At 49.0% G+C, this 20,987-nt stretch overlaps 1 protein-coding gene across 19 annotated transcripts in view; it reads left to right on the forward strand.

Annotated features, from left to right (window-relative positions):
- Nucleotides 1–8,968: 8,968 nt before the first annotated feature.
- MPRIP (myosin phosphatase Rho interacting protein) overlaps nucleotides 8,969–20,987 on the forward strand; it is a 144,052-nt gene continuing 132,033 nt past the window's right edge. For 11 of the 19 annotated variants that reach the window (XM_074018688.1, XM_074018693.1, XM_074018692.1 and 8 more), the window contains exon 1: nucleotides 9,223–9,482. In XM_074018688.1, coding sequence (XP_073874789.1) covers nucleotides 9,360–9,482 — 123 coding nt within the window. In that variant the 5' untranslated portion in view covers nucleotides 9,223–9,359. Of the gene's footprint in view, nucleotides 9,483–11,649; nucleotides 12,026–20,987 lie in introns of those variants that run through there. The other 8 variants (XM_074018690.1, XM_074018691.1, XM_045375297.3 and 5 more) reach the window with 3 other exon arrangements.

The following is a 20,987-nucleotide window of genomic DNA, read 5'->3' on the forward strand; positions in this document are numbered from 1 at the left end:
TAACAGTTCTGACTGTTTTCTTATATTTCACGACCTTGACACTTTCGAAGAGTGCTGCTAAGGTATTTTTTAGAATGCCCCTCATTTGGGTTTGTCTGATATTTTTCTCATGAGACTGAGGTTACTAGTTTTGGGGTAAAAGACCACAGAGATGAGGCGCCCCTATCATTGTGTCAGGGGGTACTCAATAGCCACAAGATTCACCACCAGCGATATTGAGGGAGCGTCTGCTGAGTTTCTTCACTATAAAAGGACTGTTTTTCTTCTTTCCATAGTCCATTAGAGGATGAGGATGAAGCTCCACCTCTTGGAAGGGATGGTTATCTATGTGTATTATTATAATCTGATTTTATATGACAGAACAATGTTTCATTTTATGGATCTGACCTCATTTATTCAGCCAGTACCCTCATGTCACACACTTCCATGACTTTCAGCTTTTCTTTTACAAACAAAGCTGCAAACCACAGCAGGAGCTCAACTTCAAATTCAACAAAAATTGTGTTTTTGGTTTTTTTTCTTTTGAGATAGGGTCTTGCTCTGTCACCCAGGCTTGAGTTTTAGCGATACGATCACAGCTCACTATAGCCTCGAAATCCTGGGTTCAAGCAATCCTCCTGTCTTGGCCTCCCAAGTAGTTAGAATTATGGGCATGAGCCAGCCAGGCACAGTGGCTCACACCTGTAATTCCAGCACTTTGGGAGGCCGAGGCGGGCGGATCACGAAGTCAGGAGATCAAGACCATCCTGGCAAACACAGTGAAACCCTGTCTCTACTAAAAATACAAAAAAATTAGCTGGGCATGGTGGCGGGCGCCTGAAGTCCCAGCAACTCGGGAGGCTGAGGCAGGAGAACGGCATGAAACCAGGAGACGGAGCTTGCAGTGAGCCGAAGTCATGCGACTGCACTCTAGCCTGGGTGACAGAGCGAGACTCCGTCTAAAAAAAAAAAAAAAAAAGAATTATGGGCATGAGCCACCATGCCTGGCTAATTTTTAAAAAATGTTTTTGTAGAGATAGGGTATTGCTGGTCTGGAACTTCTGGCCTCAAGCAATCCTCCTGCCTCAGCCTCCCAAAGTACTAGTATTACAGATGTAAGCCACCTCATCTGGCCTCAACAAATAGTTTTCAAACAACTTCTCTGTAACAGACACTGCACACTCTAGTGAACAATGTTTGTATACCTCTTCAATTTTTTTTTTTTTCTTAGAATAAACTCACAGGTTGGGATGACTAGGGCAAAAGGTAAGCACATTGTTAAGGCTCTTGATAAGTATCACTAAACAAAGCTCCAGGAAATTTGTACTAATCTACTCTCTGGATTGACAATTTTATCTTTTTCAGCCTTTTTTTCTTATTACAAAAATAATTTCTGTTTTTAGGAGATAACTGGAAATCACTTACTGGGCATTTAATGATATTAAAGAATTATTGTTTTTTAGGTGTGATAATGGTATTGTGGCTACTCTTTGAAAATAGTTCTTATCTTTTACAGACACACAGAGTGGATAAGGGAGTGTGGTTGAAATAAGACTTGTCCTGAATTGATATGGAAGAGGGTAATGGATACATCCACCTTCATTATATGATTTTCTCTATCTTAGTAAGAAAACAAAAGCTTGTATTAAAAATTTTAAACATGGCCAGGCGCGGTGGCTCAAGTCTGTAATCCCAGCACTTTGGGAGGCCGAGACGGGCGGATCACGAGGTCAGGAGATCGAGACCATCCTGGCTAACACGGTGAAACCCCATCTCTACTAAAAAATACAAAAAACTAGCCGAGCGAGGCGGCGGGCGCCTGTAGTCCCAGCTACTCGGGAGGCTGAGGCAGGAGAATGGCGTGAACCCGGGAGGCGGAGCTTGCAGTGAGCTGAGATCTGGCCACAGCACTCCAGCCTGGGCGACAGAGTGAGACTCCGTCTCAAAAAAAAAAAAAAAAATTTAAACATGATATAAATCTCTAGCTTAGATGTGAGTCCCCATTCTTTCACCTCCCAGGGTTAACTGCAATAAACAGTTAGGTGTATGTGCCCCTGACCTTACCCACGCAAACACTAACTGTGAATATTGCTAACACACATGCTCTTAAAACAAGGATGAGCTACTACAATGCATACCATTTCTCCAATAGCTTTTCACTTCACCATGTTTTGAGATGGTTGGCCACGTCAACACTATCTCAGTCTTTAACAGCTAGCTCCATGGTACTCCCTTACGTCAAAGAACCATAATTTATTCATCCGATTCTCTAATGATAGACAATTGGAGTATCTCCAATGTTTGCTATTAAGAACAATGATGGAATGAACGTCCTTGTACATAACATCTGTGTACCCGTGTAAGCGATTTTACAACCTATCTTTCTAGAAGTGGAATCACTATGTCAAAGTGGTCACACACTTAAAATTTAAATAACATGTCCCACTTGCCCTTCCGGTGGACTTTCTGTGTCCAGTGCACTACATTCTTTCCTAGTGCACATCTGGAGACTATGGTCATTTGATGACTGCTGTAGAAAAGCCTCACGGAGTCACAGCTGGAAAGGGCCTGGGAGATCTTGTGGTCTTGCCTCCAGGGAAGGCTGGGGCCCAGCCCCCAACGCAGTCAGGGCTGCGTGCAGCTCCCTGGGCTGGAGGTTGTGCAGAGCAGTGCTCACGAAGATACTGCCCATGTCTGAATCCCAGTCTTACCATTTACTGTTGTATGACCTTGAATACTTGCCCTGTCCGTGCCTCAGTCTCCTTATCTGTGAGTTGGGGATAATACTAATTCTGGGGTAGCAACTGGAAAGGGGCTAGGAGATTTTTCTTGAAGCTACATTTACTAAGTATATATTTATTTGGGGTGGCTTTCAGGGGATTGATGGAAGATGGGGGGTGGGCATTAAGGACTCCCATCAGGCACCACCAGCGCTGCCAGAGCTAATTTCAAATGAGGACAGCTGGACTTAGTGAGACGTGACGAATGCCCAGCACATGGCACAGAGCCTGGCACACCGTCAGTGCTCGATCGTCATGACTTCTTTAGTGCTGACAGGTGCTGGCTGGGACAGGGAGACCAACATTTCAGAGAGACTGTCCAGGAGAGGGAGGCCTGAGCAACAGGAAAAGGGGGGACCCAAGAAACAGCCTAGTCTGGCCTGCCACTTACTACTGTAAATCAAGTTTGATCGCAACACAGCTGCGCCCCTTCATTATGTATTGTCTATGGATGCTTGCACGTGACAATATCAAAGCTTAGTAGTTTCGACAGAGACCATACGGCCTGAAAAGGCTAGAATATTTACTATCTGGCCCTTTACAGAAAAAATCTGCCAACCCCTGGCATAGGGGTTATAGGCACACTAATACATGCTGACAGTTCTTGAGCTCACCCTGTGTTTCAGGGACTGTTCTAAGCACATCACATATATTAATTTCTTTAGTCCTCACAATACTCCTATGACATGGCTACTATTTACGGTAGCTAGTCTCAACGGAGGCCCCAGTGAGCCACGTCTCCTGAGGCTCATGCCCCTGTGGGCCCCCCACCTTGAGTCTGGGACATCCTGTGCCGCGTGCTGACTAATGGCATGCGGTCGAGTGCCAGGCCTGGCGTTTAGGACGGGCACTTCTGCTTCCTTGCTCTGGGGAACACTGAGGCGCTGCATGCAGAGCAGAAGGGGAGGCCATGGGAAAAGGAGAGGCTCTAAGGCTGCAAGGAAAGGACGAAGGTTCAGCCAGCCCTGTCTCAGTCCAGCCTCCAGTGACCTCACCCAGCTACCACGCAGCCACACTTACAGCAAGCAAGACCAGCAGGACTGCTGGGCAGAGCCCAGTTAACTCTCTGAACCAGAGAGATAAGAAAACGGTGCTCAAGCCACTCTGCTTTGTGGAGTGGGGTGGTTTTTTGCAGCAATAGCTGGCTGAGACACACCACGCCAGAGCCATCACCTTTCCACCCTTTATCCAGTGGTTCAAACTCCTGTGTGGCTATGAGAATCCCCCGAGGAGGCTTTATCAACACCAGTTAAATCAGAATATCTGGGAATGGACCAGAATAGGAATCTTTTTTTGTTTGTTTTTTTTTTTTTTTTGAGACAGGGTCTATCTCTGTCACCCAGAGATAATAGTACTGTGGCACAATCTCAGCTCACTGCAACCTCTGCCTCCCAGGTTCAAGCCACCCACGTAGCTGGGATTACAGGCCTGCACCATGATGCCCAGCTAATTTTTGTATTTTTAGTAGAGATGAGTTTTGACATGTTGGCCAAGCTGGTCTCGAACTCCTGGCCTCAAGTGATCCACCTGCCTCGGCCTCCCAAAGTGCTGGGATTACAGGCATGAGCCACTGCGCCTGGCCTCCAGAGTAGCAATTTTTTTAATCCCCCATGATTTGAGAACCACAGCTCCACCCACTATTTCCAAAACTTGCTTAGCAGAAATATTTTAAAAACAGATTCTTCGGCTGGGCACAGTGACTCATATCTGTAATCCCAGCACTTCGGGAGGCTGAAGCAGGAGGATCTCTTGAGCCCAAGAGTTTGAGACCAGCCTGGGCAACATAGTGAGACCCTGTCTCTATGGGAAAATTAACAAGCAAGGTGGCACACTCCTGTAGTCCCAGCTACTTGGGAGGCTGAGGTGGGAGGATCACTTGGGCCTGGGAGGTCGAAGCTGCAGTGAGCCCAGATCACACCACTGCGCTCTTGGGCGACAAAGTAAGACCCTGTCTCAACAACAACGACAAAATAGATTCGTGCACTCCAACAGACACACAATTCCATGGGAGGCTCTAGAAACCTGTAGCAGTCACACATTCCTCCAGATGAAGTGTATTATCAATGATTAGCAGAAAAAGGGTGAGATGAGAGCCCAGCTCTCAGATGTGGAGAACTGTTCAGCAGTTTCCCATCAGGTTAAACATTCACTTCCCACAACCTGGCCATCCCCACTTTTGGGTATTCCCAATAGAAATAAATGCTTGGCCAGGTGCAGTGGCTCACGCCTGTAATCCCAGCACTTTGGGAGGCAGAGGCAGGCGGATTACGAGACCAGGAGATTGAGACCACCCCAGCTAACACGGTGAAACCCCGTCTCTACTAAAAAAAAATTAGCCAGGTGTGGTGGTGGGCACCTGTAGTTCCAGTTACTCAGGAGGCTGAGGCAGAAGAATGGCTTGAACTCAGAAGGCAGAGCTTGCAGTGAGCCAAGATCCTGTCACTGCACTCCAGCCTGGGTGACAGAGCGAGACTCCATCAAAGAAAAAAAAAAAAAGAAAGAAAGAAATAAGTGCTTATGTACACCAAAGACAAGCACAAAGATATTTGCAGCATTATTCATAATGACCCCAAATTGGAAACATCCTGAATGCCTACCCACGGGAGCATGGACAGATAAATTGTAGTATTTCCACACAAGGGACTACCAGGCAGCAATGAAAAAGAATGAAGTACTGATACATACAGTAGCCGTGTGGATTGATGAACTTCACAGACATACTGTTGAATGAGAGGAGCCAGGCACAGCTCGCAGCGGATTCCACTCATCTATGGTGATGGAGATCAAAATAGTGGTTACCTCAGGTTATGTGTGTGTAAATTCTGCTCCCTAACAGGACACAGGGAAAACGTCCCAGGATGGCAGTCAGAGCCACAAACCAAGACTTAGCTGCATTTGGGGCTCACCTGAGCGGCCTTTTCTTGCTTGCTTGTTTGTTTATTTGAGATAACCACTATACATCGAGGTGTACACAATGCAGTGAAAAAAGCGTACAGCCCAGTGAATCTTTACATGTTTACACTGAGTATTGAACTTCACGAGAAGTGAAGTTCCAGGGGCTATTCTAGGCCCCTGGAAAGTGAACTCAAGGTTATAAGACACAGACCCTGTCGGTATGGATTCCATAATCTGCTGGAGGAGATATTACAATACAAGGTGGAATGATGGCTTTTCAACCATTCGCCCATGGAGTGTTTTCAGTTTGCTCTTTTTTTTTTTTGTTTTTTGAGATGGAGTCTCTGTCGCCCAGACTGGAGTGCAGGGGCGTGATCTTGGCTCACTGCAAGCTCCACCTCCCGCGTTCACATCATTCTCCCACCTCGGCCTCCGGAGTAGCTGGGACTACAGGCGCCCGCCACCATGTCCGGCTAATTTTTGTATATTTAGTAGAGATGGGGCTTCACTGTGTTAGCCAGGATGGTCTCAATCTCCTGATCTCGTGATCTGCCCTCCTTGGCCTCCCAAAGTGCTGGGACTACAGGCGTGAGCCACCGCGCCTGGCCCCCATGGAGTGTTTTTGAGCCCCTGCTCTATGCCAGGCACTGAACTAGACAGGGGAAATGGAGTAGCAACCAAGACCCCACCCTACCCTGAGGGTTTTGGAGAGGAGGACAACTAATTGATTCTACCTCCTGAACATTTTCCAAATTCATTCCCTTGCCTCCCACCGACCCTATCCTGGTCAGGCTGCTACCCTCTCTCCTCTGCAGCTCTCTTAGTCCTCACCTCTGATTCATTCTCCAGATCAGCAGCCCCTACTTAAGTGCTCAGCCGAAAAAACTGAAAATTGATGACTGCCCCTGGCCCAGGCAGCTCCGGTGCTGGCCTGTGTGGGCTCAAATCTTCACCTGTAGATCTATAATTGTGACCACAGGCAAGTTCCTGATATGTCCTGAGCCTTGTTGTTTAACAACAAAAACCACATCTGTCTCCCTGAAGAGGCTAGGCTTGCACCATCCGCTACTCCTCCCAGTGCCTCTCAGTGCTGGTCACTCCCGCCTCTCCGAACTATCCAGTGATAGAAAGCTGCTTCTGTTCATGAACACACCCTTTGGTTTCAAGGCCTGAGACTCTGTAATTGGTGCCCCAGTTTGAGGTGTCTTTGCTTTCACTGTCTCTGGCTGGGTTTTACTCAGCTCCAGACTCAGCCTAGACATTGTCTCCTCCAGGAGCCTTCCCTGAAGCTGCCTACAGGGCTGGGTGCCCTGTGTGGGCCCCCACAACACCCTGGATTGAACTTGTCTGTCTCCTGTTTCTGTTTATCTCCACTTGCTGGAGTGTGGGCTTCTGCTGGGCAGGCAGCCTCTGAGTCGCTGAATGAAACTCTTCTTTGCACCCCTACTGTGGACCCCTCCAGTCCAGTTCAGGTGCTGGATGTGCCTACTGACCGGAGAAGAACATGCTGAGCACTTTAAGGGAGGTGGCCTTGAGGCATGGGTAGGACGTCAAAAAATTATATATATATATAAAAACAAGTTGTACATGCACACGATACTAAATTCAGCAGAAACAAAAGGGATTGCAATGAAAATTAAAAGTAGGTCACCTCTCAAACACCCAGCTCTCCTCCCCAGTGGCCACCTCTCCTATCAGTTTCTGAGTATTCTCTGCAGGGCAGAATTATCAGTGCTCCGCCCCCTTTTAATTTTGCAAAAATTTAAAGCAACGGAAAAGTTGTAAGAATAATATAATAAACACCTTTTGCCTAGATTCACCAATTAACATTATGTTACTTAACAAGCATTGTATCATTTAATGTTCACATTAATTAATTAATGCCAATTTTGTAGATGAGGTCAGTGAGGCACCAGGCAGGTTAAGGGACTTGCCAAAGGCCACAGAGGTCCTGCCGGGTGGAGCTGGGCTTTCCCCCTTAGGCTGCCAAAGACTTTGATCTGCTTTCCCACAGCTCCCTTTGGAGGAAAAGCATTTTCTTACACTAAGTTGAAATCCACCTCCCTGGGATATTTACCAGATGATCCGTGGAAAAATACACAGCTCTGGAAGCATCTGCTACTTCTCTTCCTAAAACCTCCCCATTCCCTGAGCAACAGCTGCTGTGGCTGCCACTACCACATGCTCCAATGTCACCTCCTCTGTGAAGGCTGGGTTAGCTCACTCCCCTGTTTAAAGACTCACCATGACTCCCAGCTGCCAGTGGGATGACATGTGCACGCCTGGGCTTGGAATACAAGGCCTGGGTGATAGAGCCCTCTCCCAATCCCTCTTGCTCCTTCCCCTATCTCCACCTACAGCCACACTCGACCCTCTCACTGTCCACTTAAACCTCCCCCTCCTCCTTGAGGCCACCCGAATTTTTCTAAAGAGCGCATTTCTCCCCTCTCTGGGCTCCTGCAACCTTCTGCCTGAGCCTTTGACAGCCTTTTCCAGGTTGTCTTTTGGCCAGGAGGCTGGACAACGGAGGATGGGAGTGACAGCTTGGCCCCTTCCTAACAGAGTGATCCTACACAAATTATTCCAGGTGTCTGAACCTTCTTTTCCTCAAGCACATCATAGGGGAAAGAATGCCTAGTTCAGTACCTGGCAGAGAGTCAGCCTTCGCTCATCTCCCCTAATGGAGCTGACAGCTCTTCAAGTCCGCTGACATCTTCTCTTAGTCATCCCTTGAAACATTACCCGCTGTTACTTCTCTGCTCCTCAGTCTCCTCCTGTGTAAAATGGGGATGAGAATGGAGAGGTTGTGAAACTTTAATGAGCGAGCCCTTGGAGCAGTATCCAGCCCTTCCCGACGCTAACTATGACTCCTACGAGTGGGCCTGGTACACAGTAGGTGCTAAACTAATCCTCTCCGAGCTGGGCTTGGGGAAGATGCCTCCGTTGGGTGTACAGCATGGGCGCGGGAAGGCGAGCCTGGGAGCAAGGGGGTTGCCGAGAAGCAGCCTGAGGTCGGCTCCGCCTTCCCCTACAGCCCCCTCCCGGACCCTGCAGCTGTCAGCCGGGCCGGCCTCGGCGCCAGTCCACCAAACCTGAACGTCCCATGCCGGCGCCCCCACCTTCCCGGCCTGCACAACTTACCTTGCGCTCGGCGGCCCTCGGTCCCGCCCCCAACTTCTATTGGCCCAGAGATTCCTTTGTTAGCGAGAGCGCGCCACCGCCATTGGCCAGTGGGGCTGCCGATCGCGTCGGGCGCGGCCCCGCCCCGTACGCCCCGGCGCCTCCCCGCGCCCGGCCGCCCGCCCGCCCCGCCCGTAGTGCGTGAGGCGCTCCGCTCCCATTTGCAGCGGCCGCGGGGCGCCGAGGGCAGCGGCGGCGGCGCGGACTAGCCGGGCCGGCGGGCGACCGGCGCCTGAGAGGCGGGCCGCAGCGGGAAGCAGCGGGCCCGAGGCCGCGTCCATGGGCCCGCGGCGGCCGGGCGGCGGCGGTGCGGGCGGGAGCGGGGCGTCGCGCGCGCTGTGAGGCCCGGGCGGCGCAGGAGCCTCGGCGCGTGCAGCGAGCCGCCGGCCGGGGAGGAGGCCGGGACGGGCCTGCGGCGGGGCCAGCGAGGGATGCGGCGGCGGCCACGCTGAGCCCCGAGCCCGCCGGGAGCTCCAGGCCGGCCGGGCCTGCGCCTCCGCCGCCGCCGCCGCCGCCGCGCTGACCATGTCGGCAGCCAAGGAGAACCCGTGCAGGAAATTCCAGGCCAACATCTTCAACAAGAGCAAGTGTCAAAACTGCTTCAAGCCCCGCGAGTCGCATCTGCTCAACGACGAGGACCTGACGCAGGTGAGCGACCGGGGCCGGCCGGGACACCTCTGTTCTGGGAACCGCGGACCGGGGGCAGGGGCTCCGCCAAGGGCTGCAGGGAAAATAAAAATGGAGCAGGGAAATGCGCGAGTCCTGGGGCATGGGGACGGGGACGGGAAGTGCATTGACAGAGCTGGGACAAAGGGAAAATCCTCGAGTATGCCGAAAAATAACATCCTTTCCCGTTCCCATTGCCCGGCTGTGTGATTCATGCTTTTTGGGTGACTCAAAAGTGCCTGGTTTCGCTTAGTAGGAACAAAGCGCTTAGTGATTGCATGCCGCTTGACGGGACCCCCTTCAGAGTCCGGCTTGGGACTGGTCTTGGACTTGTCCAGCCAGAGTGGCCCGGGGGTCGGATTGTTGGGAAGGACTGTGGGCTTCCGTCTAGTGGGACGCAGCCTGCCCGGATTCTGAATCAAAGTCACTGTCAAGGACTGGAGAGAAGTGAAGGGTGTCCAAGTCTGGCGAGGAGAGTCTTGTTCTTGAACTTAGGCTGGCAGGCCGTAGTTGAGTGGGGAGCTGGGACCAGTTCCCTGGTCACTGGCCGAGGGGTGAGGAGACCTGTGGGTCCTGGGGAAAGTTGATTTCTGACTCCCAGCCTTATCTGTCAAACAGGGCTTTGAACTACTTGCGGCTCCCAAACGTGCATTAGAGTCACAGCCCAACACAGAGTTCTGGGGCCCCCGCTCTGGAGTAATTTGGGAGATGGGGAATTCGTATTGATCAAAGGCTCCAAGAGGCTTGGCTGCGGTCACCGTGGCCCTTGGGAACCCCTGCAGTGATTGCTCTTTGAACTCCTAGTGTTCCAGGATTCCGAGCCTTGTGTACACCTCCTTTGGATGTGCCTGGGTACCCTCCCCACAGCCATCATCTCTGTCCTCTTCAGAGCTTTCTCAGCCTCCTGAATGAAGCCAGGGGAAGTCCCTTCACATTCCAGTCCAGTGTGACCTAGTTGTAGCCACTGCTGTCGCAGAGGAACCCCTTAGACTGAAAACGAGTGAACGGGCCTGGTTGTTTTTAATGCCACTTCAGTGCACCCAGGGTTTGACTAGTTTACATGGCCGACTGGAGTAGGGTGGTGGGGCATGGGTTATGGCCTGGGGCCTTTCTCTGAGGTCAGGTTTCCAACTGCCAGGAAAAGATTCTTTTCATCTAAACCTCAAAAGCTTAACCAAACACTCAAGGCTGCAAAGTCGTAGATGGTTAAGATACCAAGAGCTTTAAGGACGGTCAGCTTGGGATGGGTTGAACTCGTTTACCTCGGAGGGTGTTCTGGAGTATAAAGGAGAACTTGATTCCTCCTTCTCATCTGGATGCTTTTTTGGGGGGAACAGTTTATTCGATGAGGAGTTGTTAGGAGACTTTGCTTCAAGTCTTGGTTGTCACTTCCAGCTGTGTGACCTTGAACAAATCCCTTTACCTCTGTATCTTAATTTCCTTATCTGTAAATTAGCAATCCTGGTCCCCAGCTTACCTCCTTCACTGAGCATTTGTGAAAAGCAAGAAACGATATTTTATGAAACTTTTTTCTTTTACAATTTAACAAACCAAAAAAACCTGTCACTTTAAGAAGTTTCTGGGCAAGGGTTGTTCTGAGAGAGGATTGTAAGTTTCCTGGTTATTCTAAGCAACTGCCAAAATTGGTAAATTTACACCTCATAGGGGCTATTTGCGAATTCTTAAGCTTGGATAAACTAGGATGGAATCTGCATGTTCGAGTCCAGTCTGCTAAGATTTTTAAAAATCTGTTGATTATTAATTGGATTCACGGGGAGAGGCAAACTTAAAATACTGTACTCTCACTGTATTCAAAGTTGAATTGTGGGTTTTGAAACAGGCCTGAGACCTTCAGGGCACAACTGGAATGGTAGTTTCTGAAATAATGAGTGGGGTTATTTGTGCTGGGAGAGATTAGCCCAGCCTTCTACCTCCTGGGATCTTTCAGGAAGAAACTGCTCTTGAAAAGAGAGGAGGGAGACTCAGGGCTGTTGCCAACAGCCTTCTCTGCTGCTCTCTGCATCCGGCCCTCCCCCAGCCTCTCACTCTCATCCTTATGGCTCCATTAGAAAACCTCAACCAATCGTTTCCCATCAGTCTCCCCCAAGCCCCTGCTTCCTGCTGCCCCTCCCAGCCTCGAGCTTATTTTAGACCGTCAAAGCTGGAAGATACATCAGCCACCATCGAGGGCACCTCCTCTTTAAGAGGAGAAGATACTGGGCCCAGAGAGGTGGTGGGCAGCCTTGGCCGGCTTTTGCTTTTGAGATGTCATCTTCGCAGGAGCAGACATTTGTCTGAGCCTTTTGGTTTGAGGTTTATTTCCTCAGCTGTAGGTTTTGTTTGTTTGTTTTTCCCCTAGAGAGGCACAGAAACCTCTTGCAGGGACTGTATTATGGCATCAGACCTGGAAGGGACTTGGAGATCAACTAATGTAACCACTTCCTCTTACCGGTGAGAAGATTGAAACCCAGAGAAGGGAAGCTACTTGCCCAGTTCAGGGATGGAGCCAGGATTCTGAAGCCAATGTTAGTTTCCCTACTCCTGTTCAGGGTCTACATCTACAGTGGCCACGCCATGAGCACGTGATGAGGACAATAATGTCAGGGATGGTTATGTTGCAGGAGGTGCCTTGAGAATGCTGGCTTGGAGCAGAGGAGTTCTTTGCCTTTTTCTCCTCACGGGAATTCGGAGTAGTCTGGGATAAGTGATAAGTGACCATCCTTTATTACTTGTTCCAGGCCCCTGTTCACAGAGTGTCATTTATCCTCCAGTTCTCCTGTGCGTTTCTCAGCGAAATATGGACTCAGATATACAGTTAAACCTTTTTATCCTGAACTGTGTGCATGTATTTGCTCTGCGACATGCTTTTTGTTTTCTGCTTAACAGCATGTCTTAGCGTTCTTTTCATGGTGTTGCATATAAAGATGTCAGAACCATTTTGCATTTTGGGCCTTTAGGAGTGTACTATAATTTAACCTGTTTCCTTATTGATGGACATCAAGGTTGCTTACGGGTTTTGCTGTTATATACAGTGAATGTTTCGGCAAACAGCCTTATAAATACTTTTGGGTGTGTGTGCGTGCACGCATGAATGCAAGTATTTCTCTGGGGGCAGATACCTATAAATAGAATGGCTGGGTTGACATCAAGCGCATTAATTTTTTTTCAGATACCACGAAGTTGCCTTCCAAAAAAGGCTGTGTCATAACGTTTCCAGGACTGGATATTATCAAATGATTTAATTCTCTAATAATTTTCCTGATTACTGGCGAGGTTGAGCCTTTTTTAATACTATTTACTGAGTATTTTTGTTTCTTTTGTGGATTGCCTGTTCGTATTGCTTGCCCAGTTTTCTGTCAGGTTAGTTTTTCCCCCAGTTGATTTGTAGGGGCTTTCTATAAGTGCTTTAGGTCAGGGGTCTGCAAACTTTTTTGGTAAAAGGCCAAATAGCAAATATAATTTAGTCTCTGTGGAGTATATGGTCTCTGTGACAACTGTGCAGACTTTGCCATCTCATCACAAAGGCAGCTGTAGACAACACATTGACGAATGAGTTTGTTATGAGTTATGAGTTCGAATGAGTTACTGTGTTCCAGTAAAACTTTATTTACCGGCAGGGTGCAGTGGCTCACGCCTGTAATCCCAGCACTTAGGGAGGCTGAGGTGGGCGGATGACCTGAGGTCAGGAGTTCAAGAGCAGCCTAGCCAACATGGTAAAACCCTGTCTCTACTAAAAGTACAAAAATTAGCTGGGTGTGACAGTGGCACATGCCTGTAATCCCAGCTACTCCTTGGGAGGCTGAGGCATGAGAATTGCTTGAACCCAGAAGGCAGAGGTTGCAGTGAGCTGAGATCGCGCCAGTGCACTACAGCCTGGGCAACAAAGTGAGACTCCTTCTCAAAAAAGTAATAATAATAAAAAATTTTAAAAACTTTATTTACAAAAACAGGCAGCTGGCGTGATGTGTGGCCTGCGAGCCATGGTTTGCTGACCCTGCACTGGATACTAGTCCGATGCTTGCCATGTATTGCAGGTATTTTTTCCCAGAATGTCACTTGTCTTTTATGTGTGGTCGTTTTTCTTTTTCATAATATGAATGCAGTTGTCTTTTTTTTATTTTATTTATTTATTTTTTTATAGTTTGTAGTTTTAATGTCATGTTTAAGGCCTACTTTCCAAGATTCGTAAAATAATTTCTCATATTCTTTTATAGCTATTTTTATGCTTAGCTTTTTAATCTATCAGACTTGTTTTTTAGGAAAATAATTCTGGCTAAAGGCAGAAGATCTACTGGAGGCTATTAAAGTAGGTAAATTACAATCAATGCCTTCTCTCCAGATCAGTGCTGATGAGGATGGAAGAAATCAGACTCTAGGGACAGGATGTTGTTGGTTGATCAGAGGTGGGTGTTGAGGAACCTGGGGTACCTTTATAGGTACTTAGAAGTACCTTTAACAGAGATTGAGAAGAACAGATTTGGAGTAAATGGGGGGATGGGGAGGGGTAAAAAATAATGTGGTAAGTTTGACCAGAGGGAGGCTGGGTTGGAATTCTTAAGTCTTGGATGTGGAGGTGGTTGCTGAAATCATGGGAGTGAGTGTGAGCACTCAGGAGGCTGCATAGAGTGAAAGGAGAGGAACCAACCTAGGGAGCCCCCATGTAGTGGGCAGGCAGAAGAGGAGCAGGTGCAGAGGCCAGGAGGTGAATCAGAGGGGTGGGTGTTAGTGGGAGAAGCAGGTCTGGAACCCAGGGTGCTCAGCTTCTACATCCATGTGGGCTCCCAGCAGGTGTTGATCTGGGGGTGACGTCTCATTCTCCTGCTGACTGTGTAACTTCAGGCATTGCCTCTGTGGAAGGAGCCTGCCAGCTTCTTTCTAGTTCTTTGTCTAGCCCTGTTTTTTTGTGGGACCTTGGCTGGGTCATTTCATTGCTCAGGCCTCTGTTTTCCCACCTGGGAATGAGCTTGTTTTTGATCTCTCCCAGAGTTCTTAGTCTTCCTGGTATGATTCTGCCTTCGCTGTGCCCATACCCCACACTGCCAAGGCTGCGGGGGCCTCGGGTGGGAATTTCAGACATAGAGGGTGTGGGCCAGGACGAGGTCTTAGGGAAGCATTTCATCAGGTTCCCTTTGTTCCTGTAAACCTTCATAGAAGTTCTAAGGCATAGGACTTACTGATTTCACTTAATGTGTATCTCAGAAACAATGGGGAGATTTCGCATCCTCCCTTGTAGAAGATCTGTAACAGGAGTCGGTGTGTTGCTTGGCAGGGAGTGTGTCAGAAATCTCAGACACACAAAGTCCCATTTCAAACGGCCAAGCACCATGAGAAATGCTCAGCGTTGTCATCAGTGAAACCCAAATGGAAACCACAGTGAGATATCACTTTATACCTGTCAGGATGGCTAGAATTTAAAAAAAAGAAAAAAAAGGATATAACATGTTGGCGAGGACGTGAAGAAGTTATAACCTTTACGCGTTGCTGGTGGGAGTGAAATGGTGTAGCTGCTGTGGAAACAGTTTGGGGGTTTCTCAAAAAGTTCAGCATAGAACCTACCACATGAGCCAACATTCCCACTCCTAGGTATGTGCCCAGGAGAATTGAGGACAGGTGTGTTCATAACAGCACTACTCACGATAGCCAAAAGGTGGCAACAATCCAAGAGTCCATTCACTAATAAGTAGATAAGCAAATCATAGTGTATCCATACCATGGAATATCATTCAGTTCTAAGAAGGAGCGAAGTACTGAGACGTGCTACAGCATGGACGAACCTAGAAAACATTGTGCTAAGAAGCAGACATGAAAGGTCGTGTGTCACATACTGTATGATTCCATTTGTGTAAAATGTCCAAAACAAGTAAATCTGTAGCAACAGAAAGCAGATTGGTTGTTGCCAGAGCCTGAGGGTTGGGTGGGCGATGTGGAATGACTTCTGATGAGATTGGGGTTCTATTTTGGGGTGATGAAATGTTTTGGAATTAGATAAAAGTGCTGGTTGCACAACATTGTGAAATGTATTAAATGCCACTGAATTGTTCACTTCCAAGTGCTTCTTGACTTATGATGGGACTTATGGTGGGGATACATCCAGGTAAACCCATCAGACCTATCACAGAGTCAAAATTGTAAGTCAGGGACTGTCTGTACAAGAATCGCTCTCACACACACACACCTGTCTTCTGCTCCTTGTGTCACCCGGAGTGAATATCTGATTGTTTCTAGAGTCTAGACCAGGGCTTGGCAATTTTTTTTTTTTTTTTAAGACGGAGTCTCGCTCTGTCGCCTGGGCTGGAGTGCAGTGGCCAGATCTCAGCTTACTGCAAGCTCCGCCTCCCGGGTTTACGCAATTTTCCTGCCTCAGCCTCCCGAGTAGCTGGGACTACAGGCGCCCGCCACCTCGCCTGGCTAGTTTTTTGTGTTTTTTAGTAGAGACGTGGTTTCACCGTGTTAGCCAGGATGGTCTCAATCTCCTGACCTCGATATCTGCCCGTCTCGGCCTCCCAAAGTGCTGGGATTACAGGCTTGAGCCACTGCGCCCGGCCAGCAATTTTTTTTTTTTTTTAAAGGACTCTTCTTTTATCCTGGGGAACTCCTTCCCCAAGCCACTCTTTGCCACCTGAATGACACAGTTGGACCAGGTCAGTGGTTTTCAAGCTTTCATCAAATCCCAGAGCCTTATACTCAAAGGAATCTTGTATATTTTAGGTTTAGCAGGCCAGTAGGCAAAAATCGAGGAGGTTGTGTAGGATATAGCCATTTAAAAACGTAGAAGCCAGTCTTGGTTTTGGGGTCTTAGAAAAGCAGGTGATGGGCCGATTTGGCACAGGGGCACAGTGTGCCACCCCTCAGTTAGACCAGCCCTGTCATTTAGAGCTCTAATGGAAGCCACATAGGAAATTTTAAATTTTCTAGCGGCAGGCACCCGCTAGAAAAGAGGGGCCAGGTGCAGTGGCTCATGCCTGTAATCTCAGCACTTTGGGAGGCCGGGATGGGTGGATCATGAGGTCAGGAAATCAAGACCATCCTGGCTAACACAGTGAAATCCCGTCTCTACTAAAAAAAAAATACAAAAATATTAGCCGGGCGTGGTGTCGGGCATCTGTAGTCGCAGCTACTAGGGAGGCTTAGGCAGGAGAATGGTGTGAACCTGGGAGGTGGAGCTTGCAGTGAGCCAAGATCCTGCCACTGCACTCCAGCCTGGGTAACAGAGTGAGACTCCGTCTCAAAAAAAAAAAAAGTAAGAGGTGAAATTAATTTTAATTGTATTTTATTTAACCAGACATATCCAAAATACTGTCATTTCACCATGTAAAAAAGTTATGATGTGCGCATTTTACCTTACAGCACATTTCAGCTCAGACCAGCCACTTTCCCACTGCTTAGTAACCCAGTGGTGTGGCTGCTGCCTACAGTCCTGGCGGCAGCCCTGGGGTGCCACAGCTGGTGGTGAGTTTCCTCCTCCCTCCCTTGGGCCCTGGGTTGGAAGGTTTCTGGAGTGCTGCTTCTCTGGGACTTCTTACTCCTTTTTGTGTCCCCACTCCTCCTTGGCCCTTGGTGTCTGTTGCCAACTTTTGAAGTTTCTTTCTTTGACTGTCATGTCTTTGATGGCATCTTTTGGTGTGTTAGAAGTTCTGTTCTGGGCTGTGATCCCCACTCCCTGCCCACAGGCAGAGTTTATGGGGAGAAGGGAGGAGGGTCCTGGCCAGGGCCTCACGTCTGTCCTGTGGGGGAGCAGGTGAGGACCTTGGGGGGCAGGCTGCCGTATCCCCCTCTAGACTGGACATGCGATGTTCCAGTATTATGTAGTTGCACCCTAGCTTTTTTCCCTGGGTTCTAGCCTGTTACCTGACCTTTTCCTCTGAGTTCTGTTTCCCTTGCCACGCAGAAGGACTATAGTCCAAGGCCTGTGTTCTCTTCCTGACACAAATGTGCAGGGTGACCCTGGAAGGTGACTTATGTCTCCCACCTGTAAAGCGGGTGCCTGCCTTCTCTTTGCAGGGGAGGAGTAGTGTGCTGATGGATTGGAGGAGTTCCTGAACCCGCCATGTGGTGAGGGATGTTCCAGGAAGCACGTTGGCTGCCGCCTCTGGGGGAAGTAGCCTTTCTTTGGGCAATCTCATGCTCTTTAGCAGAAATAAAGAAATTCAACTCGGAATGTTTAAATTGTTCCAAGCTGCCACTTAGTCTTGAAAGTGGGAGAGAGCGTGGCAGCGAGGCGCAGGGAAAGACATGCTACTACTGGACATGGATGATCATTGGGTGCTAATTTGGAAGCATCTGACCTAAGAAAAGGGGCTCTTCTTTTATCCTGGGAAACTCATTCCCCCAGCCACTCTTTCCCAGCTGAATGACACAGTTGGACGAGGTGGATGGTTTTCAAGCTTTCACCAAAAGCAGCGCGGCTCTGGGCAATGCAGCCAAAGCCTGGAGCTTGGCCTCCCATCCTGGGGGGGGCAGGTGGGCGGGGAGGGGGAGGGCCTCTGGTCATCTCTGGGGCCACTTGGGGCAGGTTCAAAAACTCTGTCCTAGATTTTGTGCTTTTTCCTTTTTCCAGTTTTAGCAATTGAGGCAGTCTCATAGCTGCTCTGGGTTGGAAACCCCATGCCCTACCCACCACTCTTGAGGCATTGTCACTTCCATTGGGGGCAGGAGAACCTGGGGGGTTGATTCACTGACATTTTGTCTCTGGAAGCTGGAACTGGAATCTTCCAAACCACTCACTGGTTTTCTCAGTCAGGGTCATCCTAGTTCACATGAAACCACAGCCTGGTTTTTGCCTGGAGCCTGTAACCCATCTGGCTGCTTCCCCTTGGGCGCAGCTTGGCAGTTGCATGCTGTGCCAGAGGTGGCCCTGGTGTCAGAGCTGCCTTGCAGCAAGACTCTGAGTGGATGGGCTTGCTGGATCCTTTGAATCTCTACCTACTATATCGTATCATAGCCCGTGATTTCACACATACCTCAGCAGGCAAGCGTTGCCAGCAGGGCTGGTGGCAGCAAGGCCTCCCTCGGAGGAGGGGATGCTGAGTTTTCAGAGAGCTCGAGTGACCTGCTCAAGGTCACTGAGCTGCTCAGTGATGGGGCCGTGATACAGAGCTCAGTTCCATGAGGCTCCCATGCCAGAGTCCACCCTGGCTCCAGACTCATCCTCCCTGTCCTTGGGAAGGCCACTTTGCTTTGTAAACTCCTTAGTGTTTTTGTTTGGCTCGGGGCAGATGGGTGGTAGGGAGATTGGTATATTGCAATGCTGCAGAGTAAATCACAGCTGTTTCCTGGACTTCTCTAATTCCTAGCCCTGGAAAGAGGGACCTGCTGGGGCTGTCTGTACCTGCCCTCCCTGCCTTTGCCCCACATTATGCAGGTGAGGAATTGTCTTCAGTTAGCAGATGGAGCCTCCAAGACCTGGAGAGGTTCAGCAGAAGAGGTTCAGCCACCTGCCTAGGTCACAGGAAGGCCAGCATGGTTTTTTCCAAAGTCCTGTTTGGCCACCTTGTCTCTGATAAGTGTTAACCTTTGCTATCAGGAACAGGGCCTTGCCCCAACTTGGACTCCTTAGTTATTGAGTGTGTGGTGGGGTGTGTGTGTGAATGGCGCAGGCTGTTGTGCAGGGCATCGCCTAGGTCTTCTCCTCTCCTCCGCCTCGGGGTGCCCCACTTCCCCAACATGGGCTACTGGCCTAGGCAGCAACCACACCTTTGGCAAAGCTCTGAACAGGAAGCACAATTTTTTCCCCTGAAAGAGGAATTCAGAATCAGGAAATAGCTTTGTCCTTGATCTCTGTAGTTTCTGAGGCACTGGTTTTAACAGACCCATAAGCAACCATGGTGCACTTTCCACACAAGATTTCTGACCTCCTCATGGTCCTGCCCATAAAGGGGCCAAGGGAAGGGGGAGCAGCTGCAGGGAGCCCCAGCTGAGCCAGAGAAAGGGGCCATGTCTCCTGGGTCTCCTGATGCCATACCCAGAGCCTCACTATCAGGACTGGGTGAGCCACTTGGGGCTCAGGAGCCTCAGGGCCCCAGGAGGGGTGGTTCAGGGCATTTGTATGGCTTCTGCTTGGGGACCTGCTCTGACCTAGAAATCTGACACAGTCCCACTTTTCATTTCAGTGTGCCCAGGCAAGGGAATTGGAATGGTGGCGAGCCTAGATTTGAGTTTCCATTCTAGCTCCATTTTCCATGCTGATGGAGCAAGTTACTTAGAACTGAGGCATCTGTACCCCTCATCTGAAAACTGGGGGATTATAATAATAGTGCCCATGGCTTTGAGTCGTGATAAGGATGCTGGAAGATGCTTGCAAAGTCCTCAGCAACCGCAGGATCTGTGGCAAGGGCAGAGTTTGGAAATACTGGGTTATATGGTGGGTGCTTAGTAAATGGGGTCCGTTTTATCAGCAATAAACCATGCAGTATGGAGCCTTGTGTGGGACACGGATCTTGCCCTTGGGAAGCTCTCACTTAGCATGCTGGCCCTTCCGCTCTTGAATGTCCACCATGGGCCAGGCCATGGACGAGATGGGACAGGGGCAGTGCAGGGGGCGCCAGGTCCCCATCCCTCTTAGGTTCCTGCTGAGAAAACAGCCCAGGAAGGGGACCTTCCACTGTGATTTTGTGGGCGAGCGAGCCCTCAAACCTGTTTCTGTGTGTCCCATGCCCATTAAACAGAAACTCAGGCCCATGCCCGTTAAACAGACACTCAGGCTGTCTCCTCTCCCACTGAGCTGCTCTGCACCACCCTAGCAGCTTCCTCATGTCAGCCCCTTGAAGACTGGAAGGAAGTAGTCAGTTTGCCTTCTGTGTGTTTGATTTTTCAGAATGAATAAGTACAGTAAGTCCTCACCATTGTTGGTAGGCTTTTGGAAACTGCTACTGTAAGCAAAACAACACACAACCAAACCAATTTTATCATAAGCTAATTGATATAAACAAGATTTAAGTTTCTATGGCATATTTCAGGTTACAAAAAAATAACCAAACTTCTAAATAAAGATCCAAAATATTTCTAATATTAAACATGGAAATATATGTGAGTTATTACATACATTTCAGGAAGATGAATAAAAATAAGATCATTATCCAAGTTTTGGTGAATCAGTGAGTGACGACAGTCATGGTGGTGGTTAAATCAAGGAATAAATGTCTGCAAAGTGAAAGTTGTAAGGCACACCTCCTACCACCAGGAAGTTCAAAAACAAGAACAAAAGTGGCGGGCTCGCTGAGTGCTTCTTACTGCATAGTTTATTGTCATGTATTTGTGTGATCATCGTAGACTTGATGACTTTTTAGTTGGCAGTTACCTGTATTCATTCATTCATTTTCCTGTTCGCTTATTCCAGTTCAATGTCATCGGTGGCTGGAGCCTCTCCCAGGGCATAAAGCCTGGACAGGATGCTGTTCCATCACAGGACACACTGGTACCCACACCTGCTCGGACTGGGACCACTTAGATGTCCAGTTTAGTGAATGTGCACATCTCTGAGATGTGAAA

Source organism: Macaca fascicularis, chromosome 16, assembly GCF_037993035.2.
Source record: "Macaca fascicularis isolate 582-1 chromosome 16, T2T-MFA8v1.1".
NCBI classification, from domain to species: domain Eukaryota; kingdom Metazoa; phylum Chordata; class Mammalia; order Primates; family Cercopithecidae; genus Macaca; species Macaca fascicularis.